Source organism: Equus asinus, chromosome X, assembly GCF_041296235.1.
Source record: "Equus asinus isolate D_3611 breed Donkey chromosome X, EquAss-T2T_v2, whole genome shotgun sequence".
NCBI classification, from domain to species: Eukaryota; Metazoa; Chordata; class Mammalia; order Perissodactyla; family Equidae; genus Equus; species Equus asinus.
In genome coordinates, this window is record NC_091820.1 from 136,337,619 (window position 1) to 136,351,536 (window position 13,918).

At 42.5% G+C, this 13,918-nt stretch overlaps 1 protein-coding gene across 2 annotated transcripts in view; it reads right to left on the reverse strand.

The window, feature by feature from the left end:
- The window catches only part of CD99L2 (CD99 molecule like 2), a 114,883-nt gene that overhangs the window by 15,946 nt on the left and 85,019 nt on the right, over positions 1–13,918 (reverse strand). For both annotated transcript variants that reach the window (XM_044763906.2, XM_044763905.2), the window contains exon 5: positions 13,385–13,450. In XM_044763906.2, the coding sequence (XP_044619841.1) occupies positions 13,385–13,450 (66 nt within the window). The remainder of the gene's footprint in view (positions 1–13,384; positions 13,451–13,918) is intronic.

The window sequence follows — 13,918 nt, forward strand, 5'->3', positions numbered from 1 at the left end:
AGCCCTACCTAAGCCCCCCGCGATTGCCTCTAAGCCCAGTGGGAAAATCCATGGTCCCACACCAGTGGCAGGGAAAGCCTCTACTTGGCATTAGCAGAGAGGCCCTGCCCAGCATTCAGAACGCTGGGAGGCCCCAGGGCAGGAGGATCCCGGGAAGTGCAGCAGCCCACCAGCTGCCTCTGACTCACGGTATCCTGCTGTGGCCCAGAGGGGGCAAGGGACACCCAGTGAGCCTGTGTGAGTGGGTGGTGGCAGCCTGGAGTCCCAGCAAGCCTGCTCCATGATCCAGGGGGAAAATCCACAGTCCCACAACAGCCACAGGGAAAGGCTCTGCACAGCATTAGTGGAGAGGCCCCGCCCAGCAATCACAAGGCTGGAAGGCCCTGGGGCAGAAGTAGCACAGCTGGGTGAGCTAACCACAGCCTGCAGTAGATACTCATAGCTCTGCTGTGGCCCATAGTGGACAAGTGAGATCTTGCAGGTCCTGACAGTGACAGAGCTGTGAGTCTAGGTGAACCTACTCCTGGCTGCTGTGAAAGCCCATAACACTGCTGCAGATCCTAAGGAGGGAGCGTGTCTAGGTGGTCTGTGACAGTAGGCACGAGCAACCTGAGGCCCCCTTGTGATTGTCCCCACAGCTGAAAAGAGACACCACAGGACCACTGTGACCATGAGGAGGGGCCCAGGTCCAGTCAGCATCACTGAGAGTGATCCTGGTCAGTGCAGATTAAACAGCTGCTCCCCCCCCCCCCAACTCCAGTAGAAGCAAGTGAAAGCAGTAACTAAACTCTATTCCTATGCGGAGGCACAAATTCACGCCATCAAGCAGTATGAAAAAATATATTAAATCTCCAGAACAGAAGGAAAATGACAAGTACCCAGAAAACAATCCCAAAGACAATGAAATCTATAACCTAAATGACAATGAATTCAAAATGGCCATCAGTAAAAAACTCAATGAGTTTAAAGAGAATACAGATAGACAACTCAACGAATTCAGGAGCTATGTCACAAAAGAGCATGATACTATAAAGAAGACCCAATCAGAAATATTGGAGATGAAGAACACAATGGAGGAATTAAGAAAAATCTGGACTTTCTGAACAGTAGGGTCGATAATATGAAGTACAGAATTAGCAATTTGGAGGATAGGAATATAGAAATGCTGCAGGCAGAGGAGGAGAGAGAATTAAGACTAAAAAGAAATGAAGCAACTCTCTGAGAAATATCTGACTCAATTAGGAGATGCAACATAAGGATTATAGGTATCCAAGAGGGGGAAGAGAAGGAGAAGGGGGCAGAAAGCCTGTTCAAAGAAATAATGGCTGAGAACTTTCCAAACCTGGGGAGAGAGTTGGAACTCCATGTGACAGAAGCCAATAGATCTCCAAACATTATCAATATAAAAAGACCAACCCCAAGGCATATAGTAGTGAAGCCTGCAAAAGTCAATGACAAAGAGAAAATACTAAGGGCAGCAAGGCAGAAGAAAATAGCCTACAAAGGAACTCCCATAAGGCTGTCAGCAGATACCTTACAGGCTAGAAGAGAGTGGAATGATATATTCAAAACTCTGAAGGACAAAAACTTGCAGCCAAGAATACTCTATGCAGTGAAAATATCCTTCAAATATGATGGAGAAATAAAAACTTTCCCAGATGATAAAAAGTTAAGGGAATTCATTGCCACAAGACCTCCCCTACAAGAAAGGCTCAGGCAGACCCTCATACCTGAAAAAACAAAAAAGGGAAAGGGATTACAAAACCCAGAGCAAAGGAGATAATTAGAAAGACAAAATCAGATAGTTACAGCTCTCCATCAGAACAGGTTAGCAAAAGTTAAGTATAACATTAAAGATAAAAGGAAGGGAAACACCAAGAATAAATATAATATTGTCATTTTAACCACAAAGTCACAACACAAGAAGGAAGGAAAAAAAAATCTGACAATAACAATCTAGAAGGGGAAGAGGAAAAGTATGGAACGTCTTAATCTAAGGAAATAAGAGGCTATCAGAAAATGGACTATCTCATCTATGAGATGTTTTATACAAACCACTTGGTAACCAGTAAACAAATAACAAGAATAAAGACACAAATTACGAATAAGAATAAAGCCAATATAGAAATCTACCTACCTGAATTAGTAGTCCAAAATCATGGGACGAGAAACAAAGGAAATGCAAGAGAACCGGAAAACAAGTGATAAAATGGCAGCATTAGGCCCCCACATTTCAATAATCACTCTAAATGTAAATGGGTTGAACTCTCCAATCAAAAGACACAGAGTGGCAGGATGGATCAAAGAACAAGACCCAACAATATGCTGCCTCCAGCAAACACACCTCAGCCCCAAAGACAAACACAGACTCAGAGTGAAAGGATAGAAGATGATACTCCAAGCTAATAATGAATATAAGAAAGCGGGTGTCGCCATACTTATATCAGACAAAGTAGACTTCAAAACAAAACAGACAAAGAAAAAGAGAGGCAGTTTATAATGATAAAAGGGACACTCCACCAAGATAACATAACACTTATAAATATATACGCACCCAACACAGGAGCACCAGAATTTGTAAAGCAACTCTTAACAAAACTAAAAGGAGACATCAATAACAATACAATAATAGTAGGGGACCTCAACTCCCCATTAACACCGATGGATAGATCATCCAGACAGAAAGTCAACAAGGAAATTATAGAATTAAATGAAAAATTAGACCAGATGGACTTAATAGATATATATAGAACACTCCACCCAACAACAGCAGGTTATACATTCTTCTCAAGTGCTCATGGAACATTCTCAAGGATAGACCATATCTTGGAAAACAAAGCAAGCCTCAACAAATTCAAGAGGGTTGAAATGATATCAAGCATCTTTTCTGATCACAATGCTATGAAACTAGAAATCAACCACAAGAATAAAGCTGGGAAAGGAGCCAAAATGTGGAGACTAAACAACATGCTACTCAACAAACAATGGATTATTGAAGAAATTAAAGAAGAAATAAAATATTATCTGGAGACAAATGAAAATGAAAATACACCATACCAACTCATTTGGGACGCAGCAAAAGAGGTCCTAAGATGGAAATTCATTGCAATACAGGCTCACCTCAATAAGCAAGAAAATCTCAGATAAGCAATCTCAAATGACACCTAACAGAATTAGAAAAAGAAGAAAACACAAAGCCCAAAGTCTGTAGAAGGAGGGAAATACTAAAAATAGAGCAGATATACAATATTGAAACAAAAAAGACACTAGAAAGGATCAATGAAACAAAGAGTTATTTCTTCGAAAAAATAAAATTGACAAACCCTTAGCCAGACTCACTAAAAAAAAAGAGAGACGTCTCAAATAAATAAAATTAGAAACGAGAGAGGAGAAATCACAATGGATACCACAGAAATACAGAGAATCCTAACAGAATACTATGAAAAATTATATGCCAACAAATTGGACAACCTAGAAGAAATGGATAAATTCTTAGATTCTTACAACCTCCCAAAACTGAATCAGGAAGAAATAGAGAATCTGAATAGACCAATCACAAGTAAAGAAATCAAAACAATAATCAAAAACCTCCCCAAAAATAAAAGTCCAGGGCCAGACAGCTTCTCTGGAGAATTCTACCAAACATTCAAAGAAGATTTAATACCTATCTTTCTCAAACTATTCCAGAAAATTGAGGAAGATGGAGCTCTCCCTAATACATTCTATGAAGCCAACATCACCCTGATCCCCAAACCTGACAAAGACAACAAAAAGAAGGAAAACTACAGGCCAATATCACTGATGAACATAGATGCAAAAATCCTCAACAAAATTCTGGCAAACCAAATACAGCAATATATCAAAAAGATTATACACCACGATCAAGTGGGATTTATACCAGGGACACAAGGATGGTTCAACATCCACAAGTCAGTCAATGTGGTACACTACATTAACAAAATAAGAAACAAAAACCACACGATAATCTCAATAGATGCAGAGAAAGCATTCAACAAGATCCAACATCCATTTATGATAAAAACCCTCAATGAAATGGGTATAGAAGGAAAGTACCTCAACATAATAAAGGCCATATATGACAAACCCACAGCCAACATCATACTCAACAGACAAAACTGAAAGCCATCCCTCTGAGAACAGGAACAAGACAAGGGTGCCCACTTTCACCACTCCTATTCAACATAGTACTGGAGGTTTTGGCCAGAGCAATTCGGCAGAAAAAATAAATAAAAGGAATCCAAATAGGCAATGAAGTATTGAAACTCTCACTGTTTGCAGATGACATGATCTTATATATAGAAGACCCCAAAGAATCCATCGGAAAATATTAGAAATAATCAACAGCTATAGCAAAGTTGCAGGGTAAAAAATCAACATACATAAATCAGTAGCATTTCTATACTCTAACAACGAACTAACAGAAAAAGAACTCAAGAACTCAATCCCATTCACAATGGCAACAAAAAGAATAAAATACCTTGGGGTAAATTTAACCAGGGAAGTGAGAGACCTATACAATGAAAACTACAAGACTTTCCTGAAAGAAATTGATGACGACATAAAGAGATGGAAAGACGTTCCATGCACATGGATTGGAATAAATATAGTTAAAATGTCCACACTACCCAAAGCAATCTACAGATTCAATACAATCTCAATCAGAATCCCAATGACATTCCTTACAGAAATTGAACAAAGAATCCTAAAATTCATATGGGGCAACAAAATACCCCGAATTGCTAAAGCAATTCTGAGAAAAAAGAACAAAGCTGCAGGCATCACAATCCCTGACTTCAAAACATACTACAAAGCTACAGTAATCAAAACAGCATGGTACTGGTACAAAAACAGGTGCACAGATCAATGGAACAGAATTGAAAGCCCAGAAATAAAACCACACATCTATGGACAGCTAATCTTCGACAAAGGAGCTGAGGGCATACAAGGAAGAAAAGAAAGTCTCTTCAACAAATGGTGCTGGGAAAACTGGAAAGCCACATGTAAAAGAATGAAAATTGACCATTCTTTTCCACCATTCACAAAAACAAACTCAAAATGGATCAAAGACCTAATGATTAGACCTGAAACAAGAAGTCTTCTACAAAAGAATATAGGCAGTACACTCCTTGACATCAGTATCAAAAGGATCTATTCGGACACCATAACTTCTCAGATGAGGGAAACAATAGAAAGAATAAACAAATGGTACTTCATCAGACTAAAGAGCTTCTTCAAGGTAAGGGAAAACAGGATTGAAACAAAACAACAACCCACTAGTTGGGAAAAAATATTTACAAGTTATTTATCTGACAAAGGGTTAATCTCCATAATATATAAAGAACTCATACAGCTCAACAACAAAAAAATCAAACAACCTGATCGAAAAATGGGCAGGAGACATGAACAGACATTTCTCCAAAGAAGATACATGGATGGCCAACAGGCACATGAAAAGATGTTCATCATCGCTCTGCATCAGGGAAATGCAAATCAAAACTACACTAAGATATCACCTTACACCTGTTAGAATGCCAAAAATAACCAAAGTTGGAGAGGTTGTGGAGAAAAAGGAACCCTCATACACTGTTGGTGGGAATGCAAACTGGTGCAGCCACTATGGAAAACAGTATGGAGATTTCTCAAAAAATTAAAAATAGAAATACCTTATGACCCAGCCATCCCACTACTGGGTATCTATCCAAAGAACTTGAAATCAGCAGTTCCAAAAGTCCCATGCACCCCTATGTTCACTGCAGCGTTCTTCACAATAGCCAAGATGTGCAAGCAACCTAAGTGCCCAGCAACTGATGATTGGATAAAGAAGATATGGTATATATATATATATATATATATATATATACACACACACACAATGGAATACTACTCAGCCATAAAAAAGGATAAAATCGTCCCATTCACAACAACATGGATGGACCTTGAGGGTATTATGTTAAGTGAAATAAGCCAGATAGAGAAAGACGAGCTCTGTATGACTCCACTCATAGGTGGAAGTTAAACATGTAGACAAAGAGAACTGATTAGTGGCTACCAGGGGAAAGCGGGGTGGGGGGAGGGCATAAAGGGTGAAGTGGTGCACCTACAACATGACTAACAATAATGTACAACTGAAATTTCACAAGATTGTAAACTCTCATAATCATAATAAAAATTTAAAAGAAATGGTTAAAATGATAAACTTTGTTACGTTTATCTTACCACAATAAAAAAATTTAAAAAACAGGAAACCTGAGGACCTGGAAGACTCCAGAATCTTGGAGGTTCCAGAGGAGGAGCAAGCCCAGAGGCCTAAGTAAGGCTTCCCATGTGTGGTATCATCAGAGAAACCAACACCATGATAATTCGGAGGAGCAGTAGCTGAGTGCAGGCCCGGGCAAGGTCAGTGGGAGAGCGGAGGAGGCTGTCTGGGAAAAGCCCCGGGTGGCAATCAATGACCGTGGCTCCCGCAGGTCCCTCCTGGGGACCACAGGGTTGCATCTGGAGGGAAATAGCACTTAAAGTTAGAGTCAACTGACCACAGCCCATAACACCTTCTCAGTTAACCCTGGGAGCCAAAGGCGATGGTGCTCATGCTTCACATTTGGGGACGTTGTCACACAGCCGACACAGACGTGTGGGACCCAGACAGGCGTAGACGAGAATGTTTCTATCTATTTAGAAGTATGGCTTTTGGTTCTTGCCTCAGTTTTTAAGAACTATGTGCTTTTGGCCTTAAAAATTGCCATCTGGGGGCCGACCCCGTGGCCGAGTGGTTAAGTTCGCACGCTCTGCTTTGGCGGCCCAGGGTTTCGCCAGTTTGGATCCTGGGTGTGGACATGGCACCGCTCATCAGGCCATGCTGAGGTGGCATCCCACATGCCACAACTAGAAGGACCCACAACTGAAAATACACAACTGTGTACCAGGGGGCTTTGGGAAGAAAAGGGAAAAATAAAATCTTAAAAAAATTGCCATCTGGGAGTAAGAAGGTGCTCAATTTGATTCCAACATTAAATTTCCTTTTCTAAGAAAACAATGTGGTATGTTCTGCCCCGTGAGCCCACAGTTGTTACAGACCAGCAGCAGATAGCACAAGGATGCAGCGTGGAGGCCGCAGACGTGGTGGCAGGTGGCGGCGCCGGCAGAAAGGCAGCGGCACAGTGAGGTGCTGGCGCTGCAAAGCGGTCTCACCTGCAGAGCTCCGCGGAGAAGGGCCAGGCGGGCTCCTCTGCTCACGAGCTTCTTTGCCATGCAGGGAGGGTTTGCACTTGAAGGAGACGGCAGGCCCTCCCTGGCGACACCCATCCCCTACCATCCAAGACTCCAAGGACTGCCACTTGAACAAGCCAGTCATCAAAATGCTCGCTTTGAGCAGACCCAGAAGTTCGGGAAAGGTCCAGCAAGAACAAGCAGGGGTAAAACATCCAGCCAGAGCGATGACCAGCTACTGTCCCTAAACATCTTTAAGGGGGGCAGGAGGCAGGCTCTCCCTGAGGATGGAAAGGCTGCCGCCTTGGGGATGGGAAAGCATCAGCAAATGGCCTGTCCCTTGATGCCCCCTCCCTGAGCCACTCTTTCCCTCCAGCCCAGCCCCTCCTCTGTCCCTATGGGATCCCCTGGGTCAACTTATCAAGAGTTTTCTGAGCAACACACCAGTGGGAGTGATCCGGGGGTGCTAATGACACCCTCCTCCTCTCCAGACCCTTTCCCAACAGAGAAGAGTTGCGAGGGGCCAGAGGAAGCTCAGGAAAGGCACCCACTTTATGAAGGGCTGGACAAGTCCCTCAGCACCCTCGAGGTCCGGCCTTCTGTGTATGGTGTCAGAGGACATGGCTTGAGGCCAGATGGAAGCTTCCTGTTATTTCTCCTCTCTCCTCTCCCCAAATCACCTTGGAGCTGACCCAGGGGAAGCTGGGTTTACAGACAAGATCACAGAGTTCAGAAACTTTAAGATTGCACGCTTACCCAGCCAGCTTCATGGAGGGCCCTGGGCTCCCTCACCCCCTTCAGGGTCCAGGAGAAAATATTTCATGCCATGACCCCATCACTAATGTGGCCCAGAGGATCATCAGCCTAGCCAATCAAATGTGTCACTCTTTCCTTCATGGGGAGGCGTGCACCAGAGGGCAGTAGTTAGCTCAGGACTAATCTTCCTCGGAAAAAATTAAAAAAAAAAATGAGAGAGAGAGAAAAGAAACTTTACATTCCCACCAATGATGCATGAGAGTTTCAGTTGCTCCACGTCCACACCAACATTTGGTATCATCAGTCTTTCTAATTTTAGCCATTCTGGTGGGTGTGTTGTATCTCATTGTGGTTTTAAGTTTCATTTCCCCAATGAATAATGATTTTGAGCATCTTCATATAACTTCCTTTGTGAAGTGTCTGTTCAAACCTTAGGTTCGTTTTTAAATTGGGCTGTTTTTTCATTATTGCACAATAGTTTTAAACAGAAGACAGACAAGATCAGTTTCATGTTCCTGATGGTTCCCTCTGGCAGCTGCATGGAAGACAAACTGGAGCCAGGAGACCAGTTAAGAGGTTAAGGTAATGAACCAAGGGGAAGTGACATGGGCCTAAGCTTGAGGGGAGGCAAAGAGAAAGAATTTTCCAGATTCAAAAGATAGTAGGGGGGAGGACTTCTTGCAGGAGGGAGGGAGGAGGTCAACAAATCCTCTCCTCAGAGAGCAACTATAACCCTGGCCAATCAAAGACAGCCATTTCAGGAAACAGATTTAGTTCCGGGGGAACAGCTTGAGTCTATGGCCTTGTTGCCCAGGGTGGCTCTCATTTTTCAGCAGGGGTGCACAGGCCATGAAAATCAGCGACTGCAGTGCAGCTGCCAAAGCGGACCCACGGGACTCAGAGCACTGTCAGTTCATGTGGCAATCTCGGTGGCATGTGAACAGGGCCAGCCAGGAGCTCCTGTAGCCTGAGCAAGCCACCGACCAGTCAACTAGCCAGGGACTTAACTGAGAGGTGGGGAGCTGAGACACCCAGAAGGGGCTTGATAAACTCTCCACACAGGATTGGTCGCCCTCAAGTTGAACAGACGCCCAGCAGAGACAATCTGGTATTGGCTGAAGTTCAGCCACAGAGATCAATGGAGCAGAGTCCAGAAACAAACCCTTACACTTATGGTCAATTTTCACCAAAGGAGCCAAGACAATTCAATGGAAAAAGGATAGTCTTGTCACCAAACTGTGCCAGGACAACTGGATATCACATGCAAAAGAATAAAGTTGGACCCCTATCTCACACCATATCAAGATTAATTCAAAATGGAGTGAAGGCCTAAATGTAAAAGCTAAAACTATGAAACTCTCAGAAGAAGATAAAAGAAAACCATCTTCACGACCTTGGTTGTTCTTAAACACTGAAGCATGATCCATAAAAGGAAAAAATTGATAATTGAACTTTATAAAAATAAATAGATTTATTTGACAGTACTATTAAGAAAAGGAAAAGACAAGCCACAGACTGGAAGAAAATATTTGTGAAATCATATACCTGATAAAGGGCTTGTATCCAGATTATATAAAGAACTCATAAAATCAAACAACTGAATTTTTTATATGGGCAAAACATCTGGAAAGACTTCACCAAAGAAGAATACAAATGAGAATATAAAAACATGCTCAACATTATTTCTCATTAGGGAAATACAAATAAAGGAACAATTAGATATTACTACATACTTTTAGAAAGTCTGAAATCCAAAAGAGCTGACAATACTAACTGCTGCTGATGATGTGAGGCAGCAGGAACTCTCATTCATTGCTTGTGGGAAAGCAAAATGGTCCAGCCGCTTGAGAAGACAGCTGGACTGTTCATTGTAAAGTTAAACGTAGACTTACCACACGATTCAGCAACCATACACGTAGGTATTTACCCAACTGAACTAAAAACTTAAGTCCGCACAAAAACGTGTACGTAAATGTTTATGAATGGTTATAGCAGCTTTATTCATAATCACCAAAAACTGGACACAACCAAGATGCCCGTCAGTCGTTGAATAGGTAAATAATCTGTGGTACATCCAGAGAATGGAATACGATTCAGTGCAAAAAAGAAATGAGCTATCAATCCATGAAAAGACATAGGAGAACCTTAAGGGCATAGCACCAAGCGGACAAAGCCAATCTGAAAAGGCTGCGTACCGTACGAGTTCAACTATGTGAACATTCTGCAAAGGGCAAATGATGGAGACGGTCAAAAGAGCAGCAGTCGCACTAAGAGAAAATAGGTTTGGGGTGAGGAATGGGAGAGTGGCTGAGTACTGAGGAGTACTTTGATGGTGACAGAACTGTTCTGTATGGTACCTGGGTGGGGGACACATGACTAGATGCATTTAAAAAACCCATACAGCTGTATATCACAAAGAATGAACTTTAATGTATGCAAGCAAAAGAACGAAACAAAACGAAACGCGAACTAGGTGGGTGAGGGATCCCAGGACGGACTGTGACAAACGAATCTAACTGCATTAGAAATGTATGACAGAACTGCACTGAATGGACACGGAGGGATAAAGGAGCTGACCCAAGCAACTTCGAAAACCTTTGACAACTGTAAGGTAAAGACAAAAGAAGCTAAACATAAACACTGCACTCTAGTTGGTGAGGCTGTTCCTCGTAGGGGTATGGGCTAACAATTCTGACAGTGTTATGCATGTATACCAGAATTGAGCGAGCAAGCAAATGGCTGACGGATGCGAGGTTTCTCACTGTCCAGGAGGGAAGTTACAGATGAGAAAGGAAGACTAAAATAAGCCTTTTGGCAATGGATTACTTAGAGACATAAGTATGAACTCATGTTTAGGTTAATATAGATGCTGATGGATACAGAAATAACTATAGATATATGTGTATGCATGGTTTAGTATACACAGCCATATACTTCCTGTTTCCTACTTCTGCTCACTTAAAGGGTATAAAAGTAGTGACATCCCACTAAGAAATGAACACACGCAACACCCTGATCTTGGTTTCTAATACTGTTCTCTTCCATGGGCAAGACAATGACATACTGAATTGGACACCCAAGGAAACAGCCCGCAGGCAACACTGTTTAGGAAGATGACATGAATGAGACTCCGAAAGTGGGAGAGTGCCAGGAAGAGCTCAGGAGGAAAGAACGTGGAGAAGCAGGTGGTCATCAAGGTCAAACGTTGAAGAGGTCACGTGGGACAGAAGGCTGTGACCATCAAGAAGTCACTGGGGACCAAAGAGTAACTGGGGGAATGGGAGTAGAGGCTTGCATACACTAGGGTGTAGACCACAGAGGGGATGAAGAGTTGAAAGTTATTGGCCTCAAGTTTCTCAGTCAGTGAAAGTGCAGGGGAACGGAGGTGGCTGACAGGACTGTGGCAGATGGGACTGTCAACTACAGACAAAACACAGGGTTTCTACAGGGCCGGTAGAAGTGTTTTATTGAGGAAAAAAATATATATAACCGATAACATTATTTCAGAAATGCACTCCAAAACTATAGTTGAGTCTATGTGCCTAACACCCAAAGTTGGAAAGTAAATTAATTAGGATTGTGTTTATGCTGAAGACCATCATTTATTTAAATGTGATGTTTTATCTTCACTCCTGGCATTAGCATGTGTGCACAGAGGACAGTGTCTGAGAATTTCATTGTGTGCTTATCATAACCATGTTTCAGCTTCACACTTGTATTTTTTGCCGGAACTCCTTTATCTTCTTTTACTGACACCTATAACAACAGAGGGTATAACTTAAGCTAACAATTGATTATTCTTTACAAGAGAAGTTCAAATATGAACCTAATTAAAGAATTTCCTAACACTTCTTCCTTGCTCAAACATGTCCTTTTAATAAGGAACCTCCCCAGCATGTCACTCAGACTTTCATTCGTGCGTGTGCTCACACACGCTCCTACTGCCCTCCTCTCACCATTCAGAAATACCATTTGTCACCCAGGAGTAATTGGCTAATTTCCTGGGTTTGCCCTTTAAATGTTCCATGTTCTCCTGACACTGTGAGTTTCATTTAGAGGCTTTTAGAGCTTTTTACTCAAGATGACACTGTCTGGAAAGGTGTTCTGAAGGACAGATTTGACTACAGTATCCTTTAATCAGATAGAACACTGCTCCCATGTGAAAGGCACACAGTTCCTGCAAGAAAGGAGCAAACGCTAGTACCACAGCCAGGATCGTAGTGAGTGTAGCAGGGTTACAACCACATACAATCATAACTTGTCACTCTCATAACCACAATAAGTCAAAACCCCAACTTACCATCACAACAGGTTATTACCACAAAATGCTACAACCACAACTTACAATCATAACAGGTTACCATCACCATAGTTACAATCATAACTTACCATCATAATCACAAGTGACAACCACAAGAACATACAATCATAATAGGTTACAACCATATGTAACAACCACAAATTACAGCCAGAACTTACTTTGCCACATCAAGTCTGGCTAACATTCTCTCCATACTAGGATCACATCTTGACATATACAGTATTAAGATAATAGGTTGAAATCTTTGGTGGTTTTGGGAGAACTAAAAATATCTGGCCTTGGGAGAGGGCATGACTGTGGAGGGTTAGCATGATGGAGTTTCCCTGTGGTGATGGGGTAGTTCTGCATTCTGCATCCAGATTGTGGTCATGGTTACTCAAATCCATACATGTAATGAAATTTCATAGACCCACACATGCACGCGTCCACACACACACACGAGTGCATGCAAAATCTGATGAAATCTGAATAAGGTCTGTGTGTGACCTAATAACAGTACTGTGCCAGTGTCGGCCCCCTGGTTTTGACAATGTGCTATGCTTATGTAAGGTAGTTATCATCAGGGGAAGCTGGGGGAAAGGTACACAGGAATTCTCCTGAACAATTGTTACAACCTCTTGTGAGTTTTAAACTATTTCAAAATATATTTTAAAAGATGTCTGACTTGCTATGGGTCTCTTAAAAAAATGCTTGTCACAATGAGTTTTGCTCCTGCCATCCCCAGGGTGACAGGATCCCCAGATTAAGGGGGCTGTTCCCAATGAGTCCCCTGACCCTCAACTGCTGTAACTGATACTGCCTCAACGAACGCGTCTGCTAGCGTGGAGACGTCAGCCTAGGCAGCAGCTCGGCTTAAGGACTATCAGAGGCAATGTGTGCCTTTTCCAAACTGCCTATAAACCCTCCCGCCTTGAGCTGCACAGCCCACACCATTCCAAGGGAACCCCAATTTGCAAGCAGGATGTCTGGGAACTCGCTCTGATTTCCCAGAGGCTGAGTAAGAATGGTTTAATTAACCTGGTTGCTGTGTGTTCACATTTTTGACGAGAATAAGGTGTTTAGACAAATCAACTCTCCTACCTTTGCCCTTATCCGGTTTGTATCCACCACCCCACGCAATGTCTTCAAGATCCTTGTCTGAAAAACCTGCAGAAAACAAAATATATATTTCAATGCCAAAAAAGCTTTTAGCGACAAGAAACTTGTGTTAGTTAATGTCCAATATCCCCAGAAAATGATTGCCACTTAAGAATGTCCTTGGTGAAGGCGGCAGGCAAAATTCTAAAAGGGCCCCCAGGATTCTCTCATCACTCTGAGTGTGAGTGGGACCACGAAAAGGACGGCTAGCACGCTTGTGATTAGGTTATATTACATGCCAAAGGTGAAGGGATTTTGCAGATGTAATTAAGGTACCAAATCAGTTGGACTTTGCATTAATCAAAAAGGAAATCATCCTGGGTGAGCCTGACTTAATCAGGTGAGCCCTTTAAAGCAGGGGTGAAGCCTTCCTGAGCTCAGACACTAGAAGCAACAGAGTTAGTCTTCCTCTGCCCTGTCCCCCTGCTCAGCCTCTCTCCCCCTGGCGCTCTCCTGCTGCTCTTGAAGAAGCCAGCG